We start from the raw sequence: 27,780 nt of genomic DNA, 5'->3' as shown, positions 1-27,780 counted from the left end.
GGGCACCATCCTATGGTAGGCATTGCACAATATATATTTTTTTTTCATCTCTTAAAACATTTCATAAAATTTCTTAGGACACAGTCTTTTAAGGTTTAAATAAATCACTAAGGATGACCTCAGGCGTGTTCGCAAGCCGCATGTGCAGAGCCTGCCAGGAACTCGGCTCTGTGGAGCGCTAATCACAAGCAGTGAGACATTTCCTGATGCGCGGTTGCAGAGATCGGGAAATGTCTCACTGCTTGTAATTAGCGCTCTGCAGTGCCGACTTCATGGCGGGCTCTGCACGTGCGGCTTGCGAACACGCCTGAGGTCATCCTTATAAATCACTGAATTTACTGCCCACAACAATATGTTGCCCCTTGCATCTGCTCAACTTGCACAGTAAGGTTAGCTAAAATCCAGTCTTCGGTCTAATTCATATATCTTACATGACTAGTAGGGATACATTTTTGCCCTTGGATAAAATCTATCTGCATCCATGGTCAAAAATGTGTCCCTAACAACAGGTAACCACTGTGACCCATGGTAAGTTAGTGTGTCGCTCAGGCTCAATCGATGTGGAGAGTAATTTAGATGATACCAAATGTGCTGCAGGAGTGCCGGTGTCCTGTCGAGAACTGTCCTCCATCGGATAGTGTCCGCCCTGTACTGTGCAGATGCATCGCTTGCGCAGTACGGAGGACAAAGGAGACGCCGAAAGTCTCCGAACATGAACATGCGCAATTAACACTACATTGTGTCACGCGCTCCCGATGCTCGTGCCACTCTGCAAGGGGTGGGTGTAGGGGCACAAGCATACAGAGTATATGGCATCCGCCCCTTTGAGAAATCCACCACCATCCTATGAGCTCTGGACATCTTCTGTATGCATCCGCACCTACACCCGCCCCTTGCAGAGTTGCACAAGCATCGGGAGCGTGTGGCACAATGTAGTGTTAATTGCGCATGCGCAGTGTACAGCTCATGAACAGCTGTTCATGTTCTGAGACTTTCGGCATCTCCTTTCTCCTCCGTACTGCGCAAGCGATGCGCCTGCGCAGTACAGGGCGGACACTATCCGATAGGGGACATTTCTCGACAGGACACCGGCGAGGGATGCAGCTTATCCCAGCTCTTGTAGTCACTGAAGAGAGAAAAAAAAATCCCCTGGTGCCGCACATCCATGGAGTCCTATGGTAATGTAGTAGTGATGGGAGAGACTACTTCAGCCCGGGTTCCCGCCAGGCCACACCCCAATGTGTTTTGCTTTGTCCCCCAGAGCTTAAAGCAGACCTCCACTCTAAAGTGGAAGTTCCGCTCATCAGAACCCTACCCCCCGGTGCAATTAGCACCTTTCGGGGGGGGGGGGGGGTACCTGTATAATCCAGGTATCTGCACCCACTTCCAGGCATAGCTAGCCCCAGCTAGCCACAGATGCCCATCCTGCCCCCCCCCCCCCCCCGTTGTGTTCTGGGAAACACACAGTTCCCTGGACACAATGGGGTCCAGTGAAGGCACGCAGTGCAACTCACGTGTGAGTAATAGGGAACCGGACAATGAAGCCACAACGATTCACTTCCAAATTCCCTTACAGAGGATGGCGATGGGGGCAGCAGAGAGACTATCGATTGCTCGTCATCTGCTGCCGACATCGCTGGACCCTGGAACAGGTAAGTGTCCATTTATTAAAAGTCAGCAGCTGCACTATTTGTAGCTGCTGACTTTTAATATTTTTTTTTAAGGTGGCACTCCTCTTTAAACATGGGGACCACTGGATGTACAGATACATGTTAACAGCAGTGGCTCTTTTCAGCCCATCACTCAGATGAACAGGCTGAGCAGCTGGCAGAGATTGGAACATCTGGGATCCTGGCTATAGGTATTCATGGTATATTTGCCATCCCATGGCCATTTAGAACATATGAATGAGATCTAAAGCCTGGTTCACATGGGAAGGTTTTTTTTAGTTCAACCCAGTGGGCTGAACGCATTGCCTGCAATACGGGATGACTTGTCATTTGGAACTGTCAAATCACATGACAAATGGCAGTGTGAACGAGGGCTAATAGGTGAGTCAGTGCTTGCCACAAGTGTGAATAATACACATATCAACAGGTAGCTCTAGGAACTCCTCATAGTAACATTGTATCCCTTTCAGGCTGTATAATGTAAAATGTATCTATTCCTGATCCACCAATGCTGCCCACATTACATGTAAAGCCCTGCTTCTAAATAGTTACTGATGTAATTCCAACAGACCAGATCGGAACTCATTATATCCAAAAAAGATTAGCTGGGAAGGGAAGTGTGTAATCTGTCGGAACCTGGACCCTACTATCATGGAAATAATTAGTTCCGCATTAACTTCTATTGCATGCAATGCTGCATGTGGCCAGAGGTGGGGGGTGCCGAAGAGTCTCGGAAATACACGGGGACAGCTCGGCAGAACTCGGAAAGCTTCAGAAAACACAGTATTTCCGAATGTTTCCGAGTATTTCTGAACGGCTCCGAACTGTTCTGAGCGTCAACGGCGCCCCCGCACCTCTGGCCAAATGCGATATTGCATACACCATTAGCTTAAATTCTGCTCTTTTGCAAGACAACACTCGCAAAACCGAGTCAGAATTTTAAAAAAAGTTGCGTGTCTTTCAAAAAAAACACTCGTTAACCACGTTACTCGTAAACCAAGGTTCCACTGTATGTGGTAGAGATGCAGAAGCCACTGATACTCCGGTAATTGCTGCAGATCCCAGTGGCATTTAAACTGCATCAACAATCTTTCTTAAGGGCCTTTAGATGCATTTTATTTACAATGCCAATATTTCTCAAGGACCTACCAACGCATTTTGAATGCATTGCCAATCTTTCTCAAGTGCCCACTGATGCATTTCAATTACATCAGAGCCCTTTGGACATGTTTCAGTTACAATAGCAATCTTTCTTAAGAACCTTCCAATTAATTTTCAGTTGCATCAAGGGCCTTCAGATTGCAACAACAATCTTTCTCTAGGAACTTTTGATGCACTTCTATCAAGAATCAGGGCCTGTTCACACCAATTGCAGTGTGGTGCTTTTTCTTCTGCATCAAAAACGCATGGAAAGTAGGTTGTATGGGTTCCAATGGCATAGTTCACACCAGTGCAGTGCGTTCCATTTACAAAAAAAAAAAAAAGTACAAATACTTGTCAGTGTGCAGTGGAAGTGCAATCATCAGATGACAGGTAGTGTGCAGTAACAGTGCAATCATGAGATGACAGGTAGTGTGCAGTGGAAGTGCAATCATGATGACAGGTAGTGTGCAGTGGAAGTGCAATCATGATGACAGGTAGTGTGCAGTGGAAGTGCAATCATGATGACAGGTAGTGTGCAGTGGAAGTGCAATCATGATGACAGATAGTGTGCAGTGGAAGTGCAATCATCAGATGACAGGTAGTGTACTGTAGCAGTGCAATCATGAGATGACACGTAGTGTGCAGTGGAAGTGCAATCATGATGACATGTAGTGTGCAGTGGAAGTGCAATCATCAGGTGACATGTAGTGAGCAGTGGAAGTGCAATCATCAGGTGACATGTAGTAAGCAGTGGAAGTGCAATCATCAGATGACATGTAGTGTGCAGTGGAAGTGCAATCATGATGACATGTAGTGTGCAGTGGAAGTGCAATCATCAGATGACACGTAGTGTGCAGTGGAAGTGCAATCATCAGATGACATGTAGTGTGCAGTGGAAGTGCAATCATGATGACATGTAGTGTGCAGTGGAAGTGCAATCATCAGATGACAGGTAGTGTGCAGTAGCAGTGCAATCATCAGATCACACGTAGTGTGCAGTGGAAGTGTAATCATGATGACATGTAGTGAGCAGTGGAAGTGCAATCATCAGATGACAAGTAGTGTGCAGTGGAAGTGCAATCATCAGATGACAGATAGTGTGCAGTGGAAGTACAATCATGATGACATGTAGTGTGCAGTGGAAGTGCAATCATCAGGTGACATGTAGTGAGCAGTGGAAGTGAAATCATCAGATGACAGGTAGTGTGCAGTGGAGGTGCAATCATCAGATGACATGTAGCGTACAGTGGAAGTGCAATCATCAGATGACATGTAGTGTGCAGTGGAAGTGCAATCATCAGATGACATGTAGTGTGCAGTAGTAGTGCAATCATAAGATGACACGTAGTGTGCAGTGGAAGTGCAATCATGATGACATGTAGTGTGCAGTGGAAGTGCAATCATCAGATGACAGGTAGTGTGTAGGGGAAGTGCAATCATGATGACATGTAGTGTGCAGTGGAAGTGCAATCATCAGGTGACAGGTAGTGAGCAGTGGAAGTGCAATCATCAGATGACACGTAGTGTGCAGTGGAAGTGCAATCATCAGATGACAGGTAGTGTGCAGTGGAAGTGCAATCATCAGATGACAGGTAGTGTGCAGTGGAAGTGCAATCATCAGATGACAGGTTGTGTGCAGTAGCAGTACAATCATCGGATAACACGTAGTGTGCAGTGGAAGTGCAATCATGATGACATGTAGTGTGCAGTGGAAGTGCAATCATCAGATGACAGGTAGTGTGCAGTGGAAGTGCAATTATCAGATGATATGTAGTGAGCAGTGGAAGTGCAATCATCAGATGACATGTAGTGTGCAGTGGAAGTGCAATCATCAGATGACAGGTAGTGTGCAGTAGCAGTTCAGTCATCAGATGACAGGCAGTGTGCAGTAGCAGCGCAATCATCAGATGACAGGTAGTGTGCAGTAGCAGCGCAATTATCAGATGAAAGGTAGTGTGCAGTAGCAGTTCAATCATCAGATGACATGTAGTGAGCAGTGGAAGTGCAATCATCAGATGACAGGTAGTGTGCAGTGGAAGTGCAATCAGCAGATAACAGGTAGTGTGCAGTGGAAGTGCAATCATCAGATGACAGGTAGTGTGCAGTGGAATTGCAATCATCAGATGACAGGTAGTGTGCAGTGGAAGTGCAATCATCAGATGACAGGTAGTGTGCAGTGGAAGTGCAATCATCAGATGACAGGTAGTGTGCAGTGGAATTGCAATCATCAGATGACAGGTAGTGTGCAGTAGCAGTGCAATCAGCAGATAACAGGTAGTGTACAGTGGAAGTGCAATCATCAGATGACATGTAGTGTGTAGTAGCAGTTCAATCATCAGATGACAGGTAGTGTGCAGTAGCAGTGCAATCAGCAGATAACAGGTAGTGTACAGTGGAAGTGCAATCATCAGATGACATGTAGTGTGTAGTAGCAGTTCAATCATCAGATGACAGGTAGTGTGCAGTAGCAGTGCAATCAGCAGATAACAGGTAGTGTACAGTGGAAGTGCAATCATCAGATGACATGTAGTGTGTAGTAGCAGTTCAATCATCAGATGACAGGTAGTGTGCAGTAGCAGTTCAATCATCAGATGACAGGTAGTGTGCAGTGGAAGTGCAATCAACAGGTAATAGTGTGCAGTGACAGTACAATCACTAGGTAGAGTGCAGTGTCAGTGTAATCAGTAGGTATGGAATAGAGTGCAGTGACAGTACTAGCAGGGACAGAGCGGTGACAAGCTGCAGAGAGGGATGCTCGAAAACGAGGTCGTGTGACGTCATCATCAGCAGTGTCAGCGCTGGAAGCCCGGGGCCCCATATACTTCCCGATCGCTGCACCGGTAAGCTACGACGCCCCAACCTTCCCGATCTGAAATCAGAGTACCCCCGACCCCTCTCCCCTCCCCCCACCACCACCACCGATCTGCATCGTTCAGCATCCTCCACCTCCAGCTCCTCCTCTTCCTTCCTCCCTGGATACCTAACGGTAAGGACCCCAATGCTGCACCTCCATCCCAGCACCATCACACCCTATTTACTAACACATCTTCCCCCATCGCACCGACACAATGGCCATTCTGTGACAGCAGCTCTGCAGTGTAAACAACCCCTCCTCTGCCTGCTGATCACAGCTCACACATTCCTGCCATGCCTCTGCCTGCAAACAACTGCAATGTCTGTGTGGTCTTCTGTCCTATTTATGACCTGTCATCCTCATCCTCCTGCTTCCCACATCTGTTGATCCCTGTGAGGTTTGCATGGTGTGCAGTGGTGGTGATGTGATCAGACACAGATGTTATGGTGCAGTGATGGCCTAGCTCCTCTCATCAAACATACACACAGATGGTAAACACACAGCTGTCACATCCTGGATCGGCTCTCATGGTGTGTGCTGGACATGGATCTGTCTGCCATCCATTGGAACTTTCATTGTACTTATAATCTGTAATTTGTGTGGGATTTGGCTGACAGCTGTAACAGGTAGAATGCGCCACGCCAATCTGTGGCCCTCTGATACTTACTATGTGGCCCTTGGCGGCCCTGCAGACAGTGGACCGTGTTTTAGTGTTTTTTCTAAAGTCATTGAAGGAAACGGGGGGGCTCAACGCAAGCACACATAGAAAATAGTTGTTTTCTGTGTGCCCTGTTCACACCATAGGGGCTCATTTACTCCAAGAGCCATTCATGGTGGATCACTTTTCAGAGGGCATTAAGCACGGGCCTCTTTGCTGCCTTTTTAACCTCTAAAGGCCCACGCCACTGCATGCCTTGTTTACATTTGCAATGTGGCTCCATTCACTTGAACACGACAGGGGGATCATTTATGTTGCACCACAATGCAGCTGCGGCAGGAGCATGCGTACCTTTGCAGCTTAAGGGCTCATGCACAGGCAGAAAAAACGTTGCTGATAAGGGCATCTGGTGTTTTTTTTTATGCCTCTGAAAGCAGCTCTAGGTTATCTAATGGGCATATACACATTGGGGGTTATTTACGAAAGGCAAATCCACTTTGCACTACAAGTGCAAACTACAAGTGCAAAAAGTGCACTTGAAATTGCACTGAAAGTGTAGTCACTGTAAATCTGAGAGGAAGATCTGAAATGAGGGGAAGCTCTGCTGATTTTATTATCCAATGTGCAAGCTAAAATGCTGTTTTTTATTTTCCTTTCATGTCCCCCTCGGGTCTACAGCGACTGCACTTCCAAGTGCACTTTCAGTGCAATTTTAAGTGCACTTTGCACTTGCAGTTTGCACTTGTAGTGCAAAACAGATTTGCCTTTAGTAAATAACCCCCCTAGTGTCATTTACAGTCGTATTTTAAATCAGCGTCTAGGGGCATAAAAGAAAAATGCCCCAAAAATGCGTTCAGAGAGGAGTTTTCCAGCATAATTTACGCACGTAAAGTATTGACACACCTAAGCAAATGCTTATGTGCCTACATTTATTCTAGTGGCTAGAATAAATGAATATTCTAGCCAATAAAATGAGTTTCGCTAATACGCATCTTAACGCAGTACACACGTATATGCACATACAAATGTGGCATTAGAGGCATTTTTTTCTGGAAAGGCCGCTGCGCATATACAGTGTGACATAAAATATTGCAACAACCACCATTTTATTCTCTAGGGTGTTTACTAAAAAAATATATATGTTTGGGGGTTCTAAGTAATTTTCTAGAAAAAAAAAATGATTTTAACTTGAAACCAACAAATGTCAGAAAAAGGTTTATTGTTTAAGTGGTTAAACTTTTTTCACTTAGACCCGTGTTCACACTGAGGCAGCACGACTTGCAGCGTGACTGCCTCAGGCGACCGGGATCCGACTTTAGCGGCGACTTGCAAAATTACTTCTGTATAGAAGTCAATGCAAGTCGCCCCAAAAGTCATACAGGAACCTTTTTCTAAGTCGGAGCGACTTGATTCGCTCCGATTAGAATGGTTCCATTGCACAGAACGGTACGCGACTTGTCAGGCGGCTAAGTCGCCTGACGAGTCGCCCCTGTGTGAACCAGCTCTAACATAAAGTCTATTCCATTGACAAATTGTTACAATGTTTATACTTAAGTTCAACCGATAAAGAATGTTTTGATTGTTGGCAGACTGCACAGTTTTTCTCTTCCTTTCTTTTGAGGGCTGTGGCTTCAGAAGAGCAGAGAGAATTCTTTGCATAGAAAGAATTGTGAAACACTTTAGTCAAGATCGCGATAACAATTCTTGACGATTAATTGTGCAGCTCTAATCTTTGGGGAGGATTTACTAAAGCTGGTGCACTCAGATCCTGGTGCAGGGGTAAATGGTAGCCAATCAGCTTTTAATTTCAGCTTGTTCAGGTAAGCTTTGTCAATAAAACCTGGAAGCTGATTGGTTTCTATGCAGTGTTGAAGCAGACTTTGCACTCTCCAGCTTTAGTAAATAACCCCCTTTGTGTCTTCCAGTCCTCCTCAAAGTGGAGTTCCACTCTGTTTTGTGTTTATTAACCGGTTCCCGACCAGCGTACACCGATGTACGTTGGCAGAATGGCACGGGCAGGCATATTGGCGTACAGGTATGTCCAATCTCTAATGCCGCCCTGCCATCGCGAGCGCGCCGCCGGCGGCACGCTCGCGTGCTGGTCGGGACCCCCGTGACTCCGGTCGCGGGTCCCGCAGACTCGATCGCCGTGGGCATACCCGCGATCGTCTCACAGGGCGGCTAAAAGGAGAGATGCCGTTGTAAACAGCATCTCACCATTCTGCCTAGCAACTAGTGACGCTGATCTCTGCTCCATGTAATTGGAGCAGAGATCAGTGTTCACTAAATGAAAGCTCAGCCCCAACAGTTAGTAACACACCCCTAGGAACACTTAACCCCTACACTGCCACCCACTGGTTAACCCCTTCACTGCCAATGTCATTTACACAGGAATCGCTGCATTTGTATAGCATTGATTGCTGTATAAATGACAATGGTCCCAAAAATGTCCGCTGCGTCCGCCATAATGTCGCAGTCACAATAAAAATCGCTGATCACCGCGATTACTAGTAAATAAAATAGGGGATAGTTTTATGGCATTTTTATTAACTTTTGCGCAAACCAATCCATATGTATTTTAACCAAAAATATGTAGAATACGTATCGGCCTAAACTGAGGGAAAAGCTTTTTTTATATATTTTTGGGGGATATTTATTAGAATTAGAATATTAGAAAATTAGAATATTTATTAGAACAAAAAGTAAAAAATATTGCATTTTTTTTTTTTTTTTTTCAAAATTGTCGCTCTATATTTGTTTATAGCGCAAAAAATAAACCAGAGGTGATCATTTACCTGTCATTTACACAGGAATCACTGCATTTATATAGCAGTGATTGCTGTATAAATAACAATGGTCCCAAAAATGTGTCAAAAATGTCCGATGTGTCCACCATAATGTCACAGTCACAATAAAAATCACTGATCGCCTCCATTACTAGTAAAAAAAAAAAAATATTAATAAAAATGCCATAAAACTATCCCCTATTTTTTAAACGCTATAACTTTTGCGCAAACCAATCAATAATCGCTTATTGAGATTTTTTTTACCAAAAATATGTAGAAGAATACGTATCGGCCTAAACTGAGGAAAATAAATGTTTTTTTATATATTTTTGGGGGATATTTATTATAACAAAAAGTAAAAAATAATGTGTTTTTTTAAAAATTGTCGCTTTATTTTTGTTTATAGCGCAAAAAATAAAAACCGCAGGGGTGATCAAATACCACCAAAAGAAAGCTCTATTTGTGGGAAAAAAAGGACGTCAATTTTGTTTGGGAGCCACGTCGCACGACCGTGCAATTGTCAGTTAAAGTGACGCAGTGCCAAATCGCAAAAAGTGGTTTGGTCTTTGACCAGCAAAATGGTCCGGGGCTGAAGTGGTTAAAAGTCAGCAGCTACAAAAAGTGTAGCTGCTGACTTTTAATAAACACACACTCACCTGTCCCAGGATCCAGCGATGCTCCCGCCCGAACCCTTGGATCTCTCCTTCGGTTCTCTCCCTTGGCCCTCTCTCTTCGGTCCTCTCCCCCGGTTCTCTCCCTCAGTCCCCTCCCTCGGTTCTCTCCCTCGGTCCTCTCCCTTGGTTTTCTTCCTCGGTCCTCTCCCTCGGTCCTCTCCCTCGGTCCTCTCCCTTGGTTTTCTTCCTCGGTCCTCTCCCTCGGTCCTCTCCCTCGGTCCTCTCCCTTGGTTTTCTTCCTCGATTCTCTCACTTGGTTCTCTCCTTCAGTTCTCTCCCTCGGTCCTCTCCCTCGGTTCTCTCTGGCAGCGGTATCACAAGTGTGGCGACTCAAGCGGAAGTTCTCCTCTCCCCCTCCTTGCCTGCAATATTCTGGGGCACGTCACAGGTCCCAGAAGATTGCTCAGCCATTAAGTAGGTGCAGCGCATCTTGCGCATGCGCAGTGCGCACCCGGCTGCGAAGCCGTAAACTGTCACAGCCGTTTGCGCATTACGCCTGCGCTAGACGCTCTCAACTCCTCAATGGCCGAGCAATCTTCTGGGACCTGTGATGTGCACTAGAAGATTGCAGGCAAGGAGGGGAAGAGGAGAACTTCCGCTTGAGTCGCCTAGGTGGCCTGAGCGAAAGTGGGAGCAGGTACCTGTCAAAACTGGGTACCCAATCCCCCCCCAAATTCTTTTTACATGATTCATGCTTGTATCTTCCTGTGCACTGAACTGAAATCTCACTGTTATCAGCTCACTGGTCTCTGTTTTGATATACAGAACATGTCCCCATATTATGGTGATGAGTAGATCTGGAGGTGTTCTGTAGTCTTAGCATGACCATGCTACTACTCCATAGATACAGGGCAGTGAGTGAGTGTTGTCATCCTAAGACAGGAAGTGTGTTGATCGCAGGGTCACCAGGTGAAAATAAAGCATGAAAAAAGGAAACGAATGCAGCCCTAAATCTATCTATCTGTTGGCCAGTTGCAGATGGACGTGAGAATGTACTGATATCTATTCTCAGGATCTGACAAAATGATCCTGAATAAAATGATTTCTAAAGATCTTGCGCAAATGTCAGGAGTGTAAAGGCGCATAAGCATAACGTAAAATTCTTCTTCATTGTCAGTATTGCAAAATACCTGTATATATGCACGTAAACATGCGTACGCTTGTAAATTACTGCACTGAAGCGTAACATTTTTTATTTTTTCCTTACGACTCAGTACTCATCGCTCTATTCTTTATGCGGTTGTGTGCATGTTTCCATAGACAACAATGTATCTGTATCCAGAACAATGAAAAAAATTTACTTTTTGCGCCAGCACCTCCCGGCCCTTTAAGGGATTTAGGATGTCGGGAGGCAAGGTGGGAATGATTGCATTATTACATGTTCACATGATCGTAAATTTCCCCATCGTTAGCAGTGATCGTGAGATTTCCGTTAACCGCTGTTAGCTGTGGCGGGAGCGCACAGGGTACGTGCTCTTGGCACAGTTGCATTTGCATTAATGAACGCAAATAAGCAGCCGTTTGGCGTTCAAGGTTCACCCCACGAGAGGTCGCATATTTGCATGTGGCCAGGCGCCAAATGGGCAAAAATGTTTTTTTTTTAAATTTTAGATGAAGGGAAGGTTATAACCCCTGTCTGATTTTTTTCCCTATCTGTGTCCCATTGCAGAGATTTACCTTCACTTCCTGTCCCGTAGCCAAACAGGAAGTGAGAATAAATACCAGCAAATTTAATTCTTTGGGGGCCCCCAGGTCACTGGAACTAGTATTCCCATTGGAAGAGTTCCCCTCTATTACTTTTTTGGGGACAAGCCAAAATTTGGGGTTTTCTTTTACTTTCAATGACAAAAAACAGGACAAATAGAGAGTGAATCTCCTTAACAGGAGCACAGTCCGCAAAAAAGAACTGAAAAGTGTTCTAATCCCTCTCCACTCTATCCAAAACAAAAAAAAAAAAAGTTATGCCTTCAGTTATACTCTAATCCACATGTGTTAAAGACAAGGCCTGAGGGACAAATATGGCCTTCCAGGCTATTTCATGTGGCCCCCGCACCTCTCCTGCAGCTGCTGCTGCACCTCCCTCATTTCTGCCCCTACTTTGTCTCTGCTTCTCTGTGCAGCCACAGAGAGCCTAGTCTCTGTATACATCGCTGATAAACTGCCCCAAAGACGCTACTTGCAGGACTTTTTCTAACATCCCGCAAGCGCACCGCCCCTGTGTGGAAGCACTCAGGCTTTCACATTCGGGCGGCATGGGAGGCAGTTTTCAGGCGATTTACAGGCGCTATTTCTAGCGCTACAACACTGGAAAACTGCTTCAGTGTAAAAGGGCTCTAAGGGCTTGTGTACACAGGATATGCACTAAAACATGGGAGGGCTACTGTCCGTTGTGCAGGGGCGGTGTGTTATATTATTACAACGCAAGGTGACCTTTACAATTTCATTCACCTCATTGTTCCACTGTGTTGTGGTGACATATGGTAAAATGAGGTGCGTTGTAAAAAATTGCAGAATGTGTGCACTGCAACAATTGTTTTCTGTGTGCCCTGGCGTTGAGCCTGTGTAGATTAGCGCAGATTATTGCAGCTTAATTGATGTGGTGTGTTCAAGCCCTTCCTGCATTATATGTGGGGCCCTGTGGTGATCTCAGGCCTCTCACTACAGGCCCCTCATATGAAGTAAACAGTAGAGGAGAGAACATAACAGCAGTACAGGAAGACACTCTACTTCCTCGATGTTATGTTTTGGAAAATAGTTCCAGAAGTTTTCATTTGCACAGGAAAATGATCTTTCAGAATAAAACTTCCTGCCATCTCAGATAAGTGTGTGGCTGACGTTGTCACCTATTGTCTTTATCCATGGGTGATGTCAGATGAACACTTATTCAAGGAGTTGTCATAGTGACAATGACAATCCAAGTGTGCGCCTGACGTGTGTCCTTCACCGCCACTGAGTGCTCCTCTGATGCTGGAACTATAGGCACAATAAAAAATGTCATATCTCATGCAGTCTGTCAAAGTATAACTAAATGCAAAACTTTTTTCTTTAGCTTTGAATAGAGTAGAGAGGGATTAGAACACCTGTCAGGTTTTTATTGATGTCTGTGTCCCTGTTAGCCCCTGTACACACGGTCGGAGATTTCGACAACCAAATCCGTCGGATTTTGTCCGTCGGATTTTGTCCGTCGGATTTTGTCCGTCGGATCTTGTCTGAAACTGTTGCATACACACGGTCGGACTAAGTTGTCGAAAAATCTGATCATTCAGAACGTGATGACGTAATTTTGTTACGATGGGACTACGTTCAGGCTAGTAGCCAATAGCTTTGATGTAGGAATTTGATCTAAGCATGCGTGGCACTTGGTCCGATCAAAATTCTCTACACATGATCGGAGTATGTCCGATCGAACCAGTTGGTCGGGAAATATTTCCAACATGTTGGAAAATTGCGTCCGACGGATATTCCGACAGAATCAGTCCGATGCATACCACACACAGTCGGATTATCCGACGACAGAGTCCGATAGGACACATTCCGACGGATTCTCTGACCGTGTGTACAAGGGCTTAGAGAGATCCACTCTCTCTATTTGTGTTGGTGTCTGTTATCACCAAAAGTAAAATAAATTCACAGTTTTTTGTTGTCACCACAACAGGAATCAGATGGAAATCTGCCAATGGGGACTCTAGTTTTAGTGATATCAGGATTTTCTTTATTCCTTTAGGGCTTATTTACACTTTTTTTGACTTTAGCACTCATTAAAGTGCCTACCGCTTCAACATGCTTTTTGGGTGTGTTTTTGATGTTTCGATTATGCTTTAACCACTTGCCTACTGGGCACTTACACCCCCTTCGTGCCCAGGCCATTTTTCAGCTTTAAGTGCTGTCACACTTTGAATGGCAATTGCGTGGTCATGCAGCACTGTACCCAGATGACATTTTTATCATTTCTTCACACAAATAGAGCATTCTTTTGGTGGTATTTAATCACTGCTGGGTTTTAATTTTTTACTAGACCAAAAACGTTGACAATTTTTTTTTTGACGGATGAGGCGGCTTTGCACTAATGAGGCGGCTCTTGTGGGCACTGATTAGATGGCACTGATGAGGAGGCACTAATATGCCGCAATTATGGGCACTGATAGGTGACACTGATATGTGGCACTGATGAGCACTGATAGGCGGCACTGATGGGCACTGTTAGGTGGCACTGATGGGTACTAATAGGCCACACTTGTGGGCATTGATATGTGGCACTGGTGGGCACTGATAGATGGCACTGGTGGGTACTGATAGGTGGCACGGATAGGTGGTACTAATGGGCATTGATGGGTGGCACTGATGGGCGACACTGATGAGCATTGATGGGCAGCACTAATAGCCAGCGCTGACTGGCATCGCTAATGGGCACTGTTTGGTGGTAATTGTGGGCAGCGGTGGGCACTGATTGCTAGCACTGGTGGGCACTGATTACTGGCACTGGTGGGCAATGGTGGGCACTGATTGTTGACACTCTTGGTGCTATATTGTAATCAGGGCACCGATGATGATCAGTGCCCTGAGTACATGTGTAGATATCTCCCTGAGTGGAGATGCCGCTGATTGGTTCTCCTCCCCACACACTCTGTCAGTGAGAGGGGAGGAGGCGCTGATTACCGGCATCTACGTGTTTGCATGTGACATGTGAGCTGCGGAAGCTGCTCTTTGCAGAGATCAGGGTCGCACCGTGTCCCAGCAACAGGGCGCGGCCACGATCGCCACGCGGCATGCCCCTAGGGCAAGTGAGAGCAGCTGTTCTGGGACGCAGTCATATGACGTCATCCCAGAACGAGAGCCGCACAGCCCCGCCATCATTTTACGGTGGGGTGGGTGGGTGGCAACTGGTTAATGGTGCTTTGATGACGCTTCAGTGGTGCTTTTTTGAAGCGTTAATTAAGTTTGGCAAAATCCCTGTGTGTGTGTGTGTGTGTGTGTGTGTGTGTTCATTTTCAATTTGTTTTTAAGAGGCCCAGTAGAACTCCAGCTTAGTAGTAGTACCATTCAGCAGATCCCCAGCTCATTGGTACCCCTGTTCAGCATATCCCCAGCTCATTGCTATCCTCAGTCAGCAGATTCCCCCAGCTCTGATGATGCCCCACTCAGTAGTAACCCCCAGCTCTGCTGATACCCCACTCATTAGTAACCCCCAGCTCTGCTGATCCCCCACTCAGTAGTAACCCCCAGCTCTGCTGATTCTCTTGTTTGTTGATCCTTCTCGCTTTCTCTGGTCCCCTCTCACCTCACTCTATATTGCTCCCATGCTGCGCACCATGTGTGACATTGTTAGTTTTTCCTTCTCAGGTCCTCCGGCTCTGCTGATCCTCTGCCATTTAGTCCTCTCTATACCCGCTCACCTTCTTCTATACTGTTCCCATGTTGCACACCACGTGTGCCATCTGCTAGTTTTTCCACTCTAGCCCGGATCCTGCTTACCTTTTTGCTGCTCCACGCTGCACACCAGATGTGATGTCTGCAGACATCCCAACCTGCAAAAACTAATTTTAGGGAGGTGGCAACTCATTTCAGGGAGTTGGACGTTGCTTAAACCGTGCTACATATTGAGCGTGGCTTAAATGGGGTGTGGTTTTATAGAGTCTGAGATGATTTACATGTACGGTAGTACAGAATGTAGTAATGTTAAATAGGGAATGTACAGTGTGGAGTGTATAACGGTGGGTAGTATGTTCAGGAGGGGAGTGCGGAGTGTATGCAGGTGGGTATAATGAGCATGTGAGGAGTGTGGAGTGTACACAATTTTACAATTTTATTTTTTTAATTATTTAAAATATATATATATATTTTAATTTTTTCACTATGATTGGGGATGGGGGTGGACAGTGTCAGTAGACCAGTGTGTCAGTAGTTTTTTGTTGTTATTTATTTTACAATTTTGTTGTTTATTGTTTTCTTTAAATCGTCTTTTTTTATATTTTTTTCACAGTGCTTCTGGGGAAGGAGTGGGGAGTATGTGGCGGTGATGGTGTCAGTAGGGCAGAGGATGGTGTCAGTAGTTTTTATTTTTACATATTGTTTTGTTTACAATTTTCTTTGCTTTTTGGGAGGAGGGGGTTGGGGCATTTTTTTTGGTTGCATTTTTTTAGAATTTTTTTTTTTTTTTTTTAATCAACCCTGTTGGGGGGCTTTGGTAAGATATCAGAGGTCTAAATAGAACCTTGACATCTCCGTTTTGAGACAGGGAAGGGACTGAGGACATTGATTCCCCAGTCCCTTTCTCAGCATTGAAGATGAATGGACAGGAGACAGCGGCTCCTGTCCATTCGTAAACTGAGCAGAGTAACACACAGGTTACTCTGCTCAGTTTTCACAGGACACAGAGCCATCTCGCTCACTGTGTCCAATGCTCGGGCAGGTAAATGACCGGTCCCTTCCTCTTCTTCTCTTCTTGCTGTCCTAACAGATCCCCAAAGCCGGTGGGAGAGGAGAGGAGGGAAGCCGGCTGTGGGTGACGAGGGAGGGCGGAGGAGGACAGGGAGCCGGAGAAGAAGGGGGGGGGGAGAAGGATGTGGAGGGGGGCTGGAGGAGGAGGACACAGGTAATAGCCGGGGATGATCGGTGCAGCAGGAGGGACAGCTGTGATCACGATCTCCCTGTATAGCCGACATCCGCTTCTCCTTCTCTTCCTCCTGCGGCTGTCGGCTAAAGAGCTATACAAGGAGATCAGTGATCACAGCTGTCCCTCCTGCTGCAACTATCATCCCCGGCTATTACCGGTGTCCCCCTCCTCTAGCTCCCCTCCACAGGGACAGCTATGATCACCGATCTCCCTGTATAGCCGACATCCGCTTCTCCTTCTCTTCCTCCCGCGGCTGTCGGCTATACAGGGAGATCGGTGATCACAGATGTCCCTCCTGCTGCACTGATCATCCCCAGCTGTGAGCCAGGGGGCCATCCAGGATCAGCCCCGCAGCCGGGATATCGGGCAGCACTTGCAGGTGTCTGGGAGCCGCTCCCCGAAATGCGGGAAGCTCCTGCACCTCGCGGGAGACTTGAGATGTCTGCATTTGTACCAGACACTTCCAGAATATATACACATGAACCAAAAGTGACTGCTGATTATGTCTTTCTGGTTCGCTTGTTGGTTTCCCAATGCATCCTGGGATATCTCTGCATTACCTCCAAAACCCGCACATTAAAAAAAAAAAAAAAAACCTGCAAGGCAAAGGTATAATGAGCTAGTATGCAGTGCATACTAGCTCATTATCAAATACTTACCTCAGAACGAAGCCCTCGTATAGGTTCCCGGTCCATGCCGAGGGAGCTGACATCTTGCCCTCTGCGTGTCTTCTAGGTTCGCGGATGACGTCACTCCCGCGCACAGGAGTTTTCTTCCCACCAAGGACCTTCAGCTGGGGCATTCAGAGTGCATGCGCTGCTGACGTCAGCGGCTGCATGCATAGGGAATATCTCCTAAACTGTACAGGTTTAGGAGATATTAATTTTACCTACAGGTAAGCCTTATTATAGGCTTACCTGTATGTAAAATTGTAAAATTTGAGTATACAACCGCTTTAACTGGCATTCAGAGTGCTACAAAAAAAAGTGTCCAATTTTGAAGTAAGTGGAAATGTGTCCTTACTGTGTTAGTGGAGGAGTCCCGCTGTCAGATTACAATAGTGCAACGGGGAGGACTCCTCCATTCACATTATATGTGTGGACGGGGGAACTGTACATGTTTTTTTGCAGATATACTGCGGTAGAAGGGCAATACAGGCAGATTAATGTACCTGTATGTTGTCCTTTAAGAGGCGCCCGCCGACCGTGCTCCGTGACCGTGATCGTGGGTCCCGCAAACTTGATGTCTGCGAGGAAGAACGGGGAGATGCTAATGTAAACAAACATCTCCCTGTTCTGCTCAATGACACTGAGACTGATCCTAGCTCCCTGTAATCGGGAGCGGTGATCAATGATGTGCCACACACAGCCCCTCCCACCCACAGTTAGAATCACTCCCTAGGACACACTTAACCCCTACAGCGCTAACTAGTGGTTAACCCCTTGTTTGACAGTCACATTTACACAGTAATCAATGCATTTTTAATCGCACTGATTGCTGTATAAATGTGAATGGTCCCAAAATCGCGCTCAAAAGTGTCTGATGAGTCAGCCATAATGTCGCAGTCACGATGAAAATTCGCTGATTGCCGCCATTACTAGTAAAAATAAAAATTATCCATAAAAATGCCATAAAACTATCCCCTGTTTTGTAGACGCTATAACTTTTGTGCAAACCAATCAATAAATGCTTATTGCTATTTTTTACCAAAAATATTTAGAAGAATACGTATCGGCCTAAACTGAGGAAAAAAAATGTTTTTTATATATTTTTTGGGGATATTTATTATAGCAAAAAGTAAAAAGTAATGCGTTTTTTTCAAAATTGTCGCTGTTTTTTTGTTTATAGCGCAAAAAATAAAAACCGAAGAGGTGATCAATTACACCAAAAGAAAGCTCTATTTGTGGGAAAAAAAGGACGTGAATTTTGTTTGGGAGCCACGTCTCACGACTGCACAATTGTCAGTGCCGAATCCCAAAAAATTGCTCTGGTCAGGAAGGGGGTAAATTCTTCCGGGGCTGAAGTGGTTAATCAGACAGCAGGCTAATAAAAAAGAAAAATCATTCCCCTTTTGCACGGATGTTCCAAGCGGGGCTGCCTGTCTGTTTTTTAGGTGGGTCCGATCGGAACCTCCATTCTTCTCTATGGAGGGTATAAATGGACATGTGTCTGTTTACACCCGCTTACGATCCGCCAAAAAGAGACGGATAGGTATCCGTTCTCCATCCGTCCAGGTGGTCAGGTCAGATGGCGGTCAGCTGTAAAGGGACAGGCGGTCCGTTAAAATCTGTCTGCTCGTAGAGGAGATTGGTCTGTGTCTGTGTCCACTCTGCATTAGCAGAGCAGACAGGGACCTGTCATCCGCCTGCTCAGGGGAGAGATCCCTGGCTGAGCAAGGGGATTGCAGCCACAATCTGCCCCATGTGAAAGGCGCCTTCTGCCCGTACACACGATCGGATTTTCCGACAACAAAACCGTGGATCTTTTTCCGAAGGATGTTGGCTCAAACTTGTCTTGCATAAACACGGTCACACAAATGTTGGCCAAAAATTCCAAATGTGAGAACGCGGTGATGTACAAGACGTACGACGATCTGAGAAAAAGGAACTTCAATAGCCAATGCAGCTCCTTCTGCTTGATTCCGAGCATGCATGAACTTTTGTGCGATGGACTTGTGTACACACGATTGCACTTTCCGACAAGTTTTGTTGGCGGAAAATTTGAGAACCTGCTCTCAAACATTTGTTGGCGGAAATTCCAACAGCAAATGTTCGATGGAGCATACACACGGTCTGACTTTCTGACAACAAGCTCACATCGAACATTTTACCGTCAGAAAATCTGACCGTGTGTACGCGGCATTAGTCTTTCGATTGTTGCAAAAAGATCAGGATGACAACAATAGGGATCTAGTTAGTGGAGACACCAAGTGCAGAAGTAGTGTCGGCACTCTAATTTCTTACCTTCTATTAATATAGTCTACCATATACACAAGATCAAGTTCTCTATTTTTTTTTTGGGTTGGGATAATAGTCTTATTCAGTAAGGGAAATTGTCTGAACTCCTGAGCCAGTTATAATTCCATTTACACTTGCTTTTGTAATCCTGTGACGTTGGCCGTGGTTTATTGTACTAAATGAACCTACGTGTGTTGTTGTTTCAGTGCTCTGGGATGCCAAGCGTGAGTGTTGCCAATGTCATGAGCCTGCAAACAATTTCCTTCCCAGTACATTGTAGTATTAACATGAGAATATAGGGAGAATATAGGGAGCAGAAGAGCAGATGTCAGTGTGGGTCCTGTCCCAAAGGTTGTGTAGGGCTGATGGAGTTGTTTAAATGTGGAGAAGCTCAGAACATGGTTACTATACTTCTGTGAGTTTTTTTTATAGTGGCAAGAAACTTCCCAGCTTACACGGATACTGTAGCTCTTGACTCACTCTGAAAAGTCACCAGCAGGTTAGTGTAATGCCACGTAAACACGATCGGACTTTTCGGGACACTTTCGGGACCTGAATCCATCGGACAATTCGTTTGTTTGTGGGCTCCGTCTGACTTTTTCTTCCCAAATAGAACCTAGAAATAGAACATGCTTTAAATCTTGGTCTGCCGGACCAAGATGCCATCAGGAAGCCCGTTCATCTGTATGCTGGTCCGGCGGACCAAATACGAAGCAAGGGCAGCTACAGCACCTGCCCACGGGAATGTTTCCACGGCGTGGGGTCCCTCCCAAAATCCACACCAGACCCTTATCCGAGCCCGCAGCCCAGCCGGTCAGGAAAGGGGGTGGGGACGAGCGAGCGCCCCTCCCCCCCCCCCCCGAACCGTACAAGGCCGCATGAGTACGTCCTACCCCTACTCATTCACCTGGGGGAAAAAGCATCAATAAAAAAACACACTACACAGGTTTTTAAAGTAGTTTATTAGGCAGCTCCAGGGGTCTTCTTCTGACTTCGGGGGTCTTCTTCCGACTTCTCTGCGCTTTCTGGTTCTTCTCCTGGTCCCCTGTGCTACCTTCTGCTCTTTTGCCGCTCTTTTGCTAGCGGTAGCCCGGCTTTCTCCTTCTTCATCGTCGTCGCCGTCTTCTTCTTTCTTCTGTTCTTCTGATGTTGGCACAATGCTCTCTCCCGCTGTAATGCCGTGGACACGGTGCACGGCAACTTATATAGGCATAAGGGGCGGGACCCTGTCCCTTATGACGTCACAGTCCCAGCATGCCTAGGGGGGCTCCCGGATTCCGATAAGCACCCTGCCCGCAGACCATGACAACCAACGGCCAGGGTTGTCGGGAAGAGGCCCTTGTCAAGATGCTTTGGGATGGGGGGACCGCAGGGCGCCCCCCCTTTCCCAAAGCACCCACCCCCTCATGTTGAGGGCATGCGGCCTGGTACGGTTGGGGGAGGGGGGGCGCTTGCTCATCCCCACCCCCCTTTCTGAGGCTGCGTGCTTGGATAAGGGTTTGGTATGGATCTTGGGGGGGACCCCACGCTTGTTTTTTGGCGTAGGGGTTTCCCCTTAAAATGCATACCAGGTGACGGGGCTCGCAAGGTGTAAATCTCGCCGATGAAAGCTGTGAGATTGACTTCCCTTTCTAGTCCCATCGTATCTGGAGTCACGTTCAAAATTAACGGACGGGCAAGTCCGTTCATTTTGAAAGTCCGTCGGGAAGTCCGTCAGACCTAGTCTGCTGGAAAGTCCGTTCGTGTGTACGCAGGTCAGCTCGTTCAAAAGTCCATCGGACCTCCGCCGAAAGTCCGTCGGGAAGTCTGTCGGATCTAGTCTGTCGAAAAGTCCGGTCGTGTGTACGTGGCATAACAGATCTTGCCACTATAGCTCATAAAAAGTAAAATAGCAGAATTTTACTGCTGAACTTTCCTATGAAAGTTATGGAACGTCAGCTGTATACTGTAATTCATTTTCTATATAAGATGCCATATTTAAAACAAACAGTAATTAGGCTTATTTTGTCATTTCTCATTAAAATTTATTTTGCGACTCACGCATGCAGTAGCAAACCGGGCAGTGAAGCCGCAGCGCTTCACTTCCTGTTTCCCTGACCAAGGATTGTCATTTGCTGCTGACATGTGGGCACCCTGGACAGGTAAGTGTCCATTTATTAAAAGTCAGCAGCTGCAGTATTTGTAGCTGCTGGCTTTTAATATTTTTTTTAAGGTGGAGCTCCGTTTTAAAAAAAAAAAGTCCATCTAGTTCAGCCAATAAAAAGGGGAAAAAAATCCAAAAAAATAAATAAAAATCATACAATCCTATATATACAATCTGATACCTACAGTTGATCTAGAGAAAGGCAAAAAAACAAAACCTCAGCAGAGCCTAATCCAATTTGCTCCTGCAGCGAAAAAAAAATCGTACTGATCCCCAATGAAGTGGCAGTCAGATATTACCTGGATCAACTTTACCTATAAATGTTACATATATTAAAATGTATTTATATTATCGCTAGGCAAAACTTTTTTTTTCTAGTTTTAAATAGAATTTGGGAGGGTTAGACTCTCTGTCAGGCTTTCATTACTGTCTGTGTCCCCCTGTGGAAGAATTGCTTCTCTATTTTTACTAGTGACTATTGTCATCCAGAAAAAAGTGAGTGGAAATCCAAAATGTTTGAGTTGAACCCAGAACAAGAGGTGAGGGCAAATCTTCCACTGGCCATCTTTTCTGGGGACAACTACGAGGGTAATTCTCTGCACTTTGAGAGATTTCCTCTAAGGCCTCATGAACAATGGGTGTTTAGCGCCAATGCATGAGAGTTTGGCATTTAAAGAAGAACTTCCACCCAAAAGGGAGAAGTTCTGCGTTTCTGCCTATCCCCCCCACAACTTTTTACATATTATTTTTATGGGGTGTAGGTACATTGTTAAAATAGGTAACCACTCCCACTTCTTCTCAGATTGCCTAGGGCAGTGATGGCGAACCATGGCACCCCAGATGTGTTGGAACTACAGTTCCCATGATGCTCAACTACTCTGCAGAGTGCATGAGCATCATGGGAAAATGTAGTTCCAAAACATCTGGGGTGCCAAGGTTCGCTATCACGGGCCTAGGGGATCTGAGCAGAAGTTCGTCCACCTTTCTCCCTCTGCCCACAGCCTCTTGGGATATGTCACAGGTCCCAGAGGGCTGTGGGACCATTAACAAAGTGCAGATCCACAAGAAGTCACAGCCAGCTTCCCACAGTAAAGATGCTGGCACCGGGGACCTAAAGACCAGTGAGTCAGCAGCTACACTATTTGTAGCTGCTAACTTTTCATTTTTTGTTCCTAGGGCGAAGATCCTCTTTAAATGTAAGTGGAAGGCACAGGGGCACCATCCAGCCCTGTAAAACTCTATGAGGGGCTGACAGCTGCTACTGGACGATGCACCAAGTGACACTATTAGGGTCAGATTGCAGACTTCTTGCATTCTGGGCATTCGTTCCTGAATGCATACTGACCTAATTTTTAGTACCACTTGGCACACCATCCAGCTGCAGCAGCAGCCCCTGATAGACATTTACATGCTGCTGGCAGCAGGGCAAGCCGGTCCACCCTTGCCTTCAACCTAAATGCCGGAGTCTCATGCACAGGGGCTAACTTTCTGTTGTGCCTCTGGGACAGGAAAGTAAAGAAAATTTGCCCATGACAACAAAAAATAAACTGATAGGGATTTTAACCCATTCCTACTCTATCCAAAACAAAAACAAAAGTTTTGGCTAACTGGACTTCAACTCTGCACAGTTCCTATAGTAACTTCATACCTAAGCACTTGAAAATATCAGGAAAGTGCTGGACCTGTAAGCTGCGATGCCCTGCCCTTTCCTGTTCTATCCTTTCCTCCTGAACGTTCCTTTCATACTGTGTTTGATTTCATCCTAGGTTTTGAAGAGCTCCTGCTACTGACTCCAAAATGGCTTCTTCCTCTTCCAATTTAGAAGATGAAAGTTTAAAAGGCTGTGAAGTCTATGTACAAAAGTTCAACATTCAGCAAATCCTGAAAGAATGCATTGTGAACTTGTGTATAGCCAAACCAGACCGCCCCATGAAGTTCCTGAGGGAGCACTTTGAAAAACTGGAGAAGGTCAGTCTACTAATAATCTTCATTACTGTTGTGTACAAGTATGAAGGGGCAATCAATATACCATATATACTCGAATACAGGCCGACCCAAATATAAGCCGAGGCACCTAATTTTACCACAAAGAAACTGGGAAAACTTATTGACTCGAGTATAAGCCTAGGGTGGAAAATGCAGCAGCTACTGGGTAAACAGTGCCCATCTGCAGCCTCACTGTACCCATCTGCAGCCTCACTGTGCCCATTTGTAGCCTCACTGTGCTCATCTGCAGCCTCCCTGTGTCCATCTGCAGCCTCCCTGTGTCCATCTGTAGCCTCACTGTACCCATCTGCAGCCTCACTGTGCCCATTTGCAGCCTCACTGTGCTCATCTGCAGCCTCACTGTACCCATCTGCAGCCTCACTGTGCCCATTTGCAGCTGTACCTTTGATAACTAAAACAGCGGGTGTCTCCCGCTGTGTCATGCAGTCTGTTTGGCGGCTGTCTTTTGTTACAAAGCCCCACCTCCTCCTCATCTGTGATAGACGGAACACTGATACAGTTTCCCAGCATTGTATCAATGTTCCTCTATCACGGATGAGGAGGAGGCGGGACTTTGTTACGAAGGACGGCTGCCAAACAGAGTGCATGACACAGCAGGAGACACCCGCTGTTTTAGTTATCAAAGGTATGGTTGCAGATGGGCACAGTGAGCGTGCAGATGGGCACAGTGAGGCTGCATCCTCACTTGAGACCCTCACTCGAGTAAAAGCTGTACTTCATTAAAGTGGGATGGAGGGAGTGAAAATGTTACCTTTGTCATCTCCGTCTTCCTTCTGCTCATTCAAATTCAGATTAGTGCCAGTAAATTGTCAGTGAATATTTGGAATTATTATTACCTTATGCCCCTTTCACACTGGGGCGGTGCGGGCGTCGGCGGTAAAGCGCCGCTATTTTTAGCGGCGCTTTACCGTCATTTTAGCGGCGGTCTGCGGGCGCTAGCGGGTGGTTTTAACCCCCGCTAGCGGCCGAAAAAGGGTTAAACCCGCCCGCAAAGCGCCGCTGCAGCGGTGCTTTGCCGGCGGTATTGCCGCGCTGTCCCATTGATTTCAATGGGTAGGAGCGGTTTAGGAGCGGTGAATACACCGCTCCTTCACCGCTCCAAAGATGCGGCTAGCAGGACTTTTTTCACTGTCCTGCCAGCGCACCGCCCCAGTGTGAAAGCCCTCCGGCTTTCACACTGGAGTGAAAGGGGCCGTTTTTTTTCAGGCGCTACACAGGCGCTATTTTTAGCGCTGTAACGCCTCAATACCGCCCCAGTGTGAAAGCAGCCTTAAGGTAATTTGTTACTTCGACATTTACACAATCTAGCATTTCCCATGTTTTTGTTATTGTATTGAATATGGACAAAATGGACATAGAGGGATCTTTAAGTGATTCAGTGCAATTACTCCGTGTCTCTCTTAACAATTGTTAAAATAAAATATTGGCTACATAGGGAACGTCACTGTTTGGAATCAATTGTTCGGCTCAAAGACTTGCATAATGAGAATGATCATTAACGTGTTAACCCATTGTGCAGCCTCTCAAAGCTACTGTACAATATTTATCTGTCAAAAAGTATATAATACTGTTTAATTTTTCCTGTGATTTGTGCACCTCTGCAAGATAGTACAGCCATTGCAACACCACCTGGGCTACAACTTGTCCACCTCTATGATTGTACAGTAATTCTTCATGTACACGGGACGTTTTTACAACCTCTCCTGAATGATTTAACTTGACAGATAGTAACCCATGTTTAAAACATCCGTTAAGCGCCGTTTACATGCTGCGTTTAGCGACAGTTTGCCAAGTTTGTGTTTAGAAGCGTTTTTAAAAACAAAACATTTTTTTTTTTTAAATAGCCAAAAATCAAAAACGCCTGTAAACATACGTGGCTAAATGCAAGTTACCGCATTTAGCAGCATTTTGAATTGTTTGGTGCTTGAAATGCCTTTAACCACTTAAGCCCCGGACCATTTTGTAGCTAAAGGACCAGGCCCCTTTTTGCGATTCCGCACTGCGTCGCTTTTACTGACAATTGCGCGGTCGTGCGACGTGGCTCCCAAACAAAATTGGTGTTCTTTTTTTCCCACAAATAGAGCTTTCTTTTGGTGGTATTTGATCACCTCTGTGGTTTTTATTTTTTGCGCTATAAACAAAAATAGAGCGACAATTTTGAAAACATTTAATATTTTTTACTTTTTGCTATAATAAATATCCCCAAAAAATATATAAAAATATATTTTTTTCCTCAGTTTAGGCTGATACGTATTCTTCTACATATTTTTGGTAAAAAAAATCGCAATAAGCGTTTATTGATTGGTTCGTGCAAAAGTTATAGCATCTACAAAATAAGGGATAGTTTTATGGCATTTTTATTAATAATTTTTTTTTTTACTAGTAATGGCGGCGATTTTATTATTTCTGCGACATTATGGCGGGCACGTCGGACAATTTTGACACATTTTTGGGACCACTGGCATTAATACAGCGATCAGTGCAAAAAATGCTTTGATTACTGTAAAAATGTCACTGGCACTGCAGGGGTTAAATGTGACCTAATGTGTTTTTTTTTTTACTGTAGGGACGTGGCTTGGCGTGTGAGATCACTGATAGTCGTTCCCTATGACAGGGAACAGACAATCAGTGACAGGCTCACTAGGAAGCACATTGAGAGGTTTGTTTACACTTACCTCTCCCCACTCTCCAGCTCTGTGACCCGGCCATGGTCACGGAGCTCAGGACCGGGTCGCGAGTGCGCCGCCGCCAGCGCGCATGGGACCCACGGCTGGGCTCTTGAAGGGCAACGTACCTGTACATGCTTGTGCCCTGCCGTGCCATTCTGCTGACGTATAAATCGGCGTTAGGCGGTCCTTAAGTGGTTAAACTCAGCTTCTGAACCCATTTTTTTTTGCGTTTCAAAAAAAGCAAACAAATTCCTCCATCCACACAATTGAGGTAGATAGAGGAATCTGCCCCACTAAGGCATTGTATTCTGACAGCAGGGATTCTAATGCCCCATACACACAAGCGGATTTTCTGTGGGAAAAAATTTGGATAGTTTTTCCGACGGAATTCCGCTCAAGCTTGGCTTGCATACACACGCTCACACAAAAGTTCGCTGAACTTTCGATCGTCAAGAACGCGGTGATGTACAACACTACGACGAGCTGAGAAAATTAAGTTCAATGCTTCCGAGCATGCGTCAAATTGTTTCCCAGCATGCGTAGGAATTTTGTGCGTCGGAATTTGTACAGACGATCGGAGTTCCGGATTGGAACTTTTTCAGACCGAAAACAACATCCTGCACTCTCACGCCTCAGATCAGCCCCAATTCCTGCACCTTCACATCTCAGATCACTGTCCCCTCTGCAAATCTGTTTAACCACTGTACCCCCCTGCTCATCTGTCCCACCACTGTACTACCCTGCTCATCTGCCCCACCACTGTACTACCCTGCACATCTGCCCCACCACTGTAACCCCCTGCTCATCTGCCCCACCACTGTAACCCCCTGCTCATCTGCCCCACCACTGTACCACCCTGCTCAACTGTCCCACCAATGTACCCCCTTTCTCATCTGCCCCACCACTGTAACCCCCTGCACATCTGCCCCCCTTCTGTACCCCCCCGTTCATCTGCTCCACCACTGTACCACCCTGCTCTTCTGTCCCACCACTGTACCACCCTGCTCTTCTGTCCCACCACTGTACCACCCTGCTCTTCTGTCCCACCACTGTACCACCCTGCTCTTCTGTCCCACCACTATAACACCCTGCTCATCTGCCCCACCAATGTTCCCCCTTTCTCATCTGCCCCAACACTGTACCTCCCTGCACATCTGCTCCACCGTCGTACCTCCATGCTCTCCTGTCTCACTGCTGAACCATCTTCTTATCTGTCCTAATACTGAACTTATCTGCTCATCTGCCCCACCACTGTACTTGCTGCACATCTGTCCCACCACTGTACCTCCTGCTCTTCTGCCCCACCACTGTAACCCCCTGCTCATGTTTTCCACCGATGGAACCGTTCTCCTCTGCACATCTGCCCCACCTCTGAACCCCCCTGCTCCTCTGCCTCACCGCTGTAACCCCCTATTCATCTGTCCCACCAATGTACCTCCTATCTCCTCTGCCCCAACACTGAACCCCCCTGCTCATCTTTCCCACTGCTGTAACCCCCTTCTCACCTGGCCCAACACTGAACCCCCCCCCACTCATCTGTCCCACCACTGTAACCCCCTGCTCATCTGCCTCATTACTGTACCCCATGCTTTTCTGTCCCACCGCT

General features: G+C 46.2%; 1 protein-coding gene across 2 annotated transcripts in view; it reads left to right on the top strand.

Moving 5' to 3' along the window:
• Positions 1-5,507: 5,507 nt before the first annotated feature.
• Positions 5,508-27,780, top strand: part of PRKAR1B (protein kinase cAMP-dependent type I regulatory subunit beta) — a 372,623-nt gene continuing 350,350 nt past the window's right edge. The window contains exons 1-2 of one of the 2 annotated variants that reach the window (XM_077449057.1): positions 5,508-5,653; positions 23,265-23,466. In XM_077449057.1, coding sequence (XP_077305183.1) covers positions 23,296-23,466 — 171 coding nt within the window. In that variant the 5' untranslated portion in view covers positions 5,508-5,653; positions 23,265-23,295. Of the gene's footprint in view, positions 5,800-23,264; positions 23,467-27,780 lie in introns of both variants that reach the window. The other variant, XM_077449058.1, reaches the window with a different exon arrangement.

Source organism: Lithobates pipiens, unplaced genomic scaffold (genome assembly GCF_037356315.1).
Source record: "Lithobates pipiens isolate NorthernLeopardFrog02 unplaced genomic scaffold, aLitPip1_a1.2 Scaffold_22, whole genome shotgun sequence".
Taxonomy (NCBI): domain Eukaryota; kingdom Metazoa; phylum Chordata; class Amphibia; order Anura; family Ranidae; genus Lithobates; species Lithobates pipiens.
This window is presented reverse-complemented; position numbering and strand designations above follow the sequence as displayed.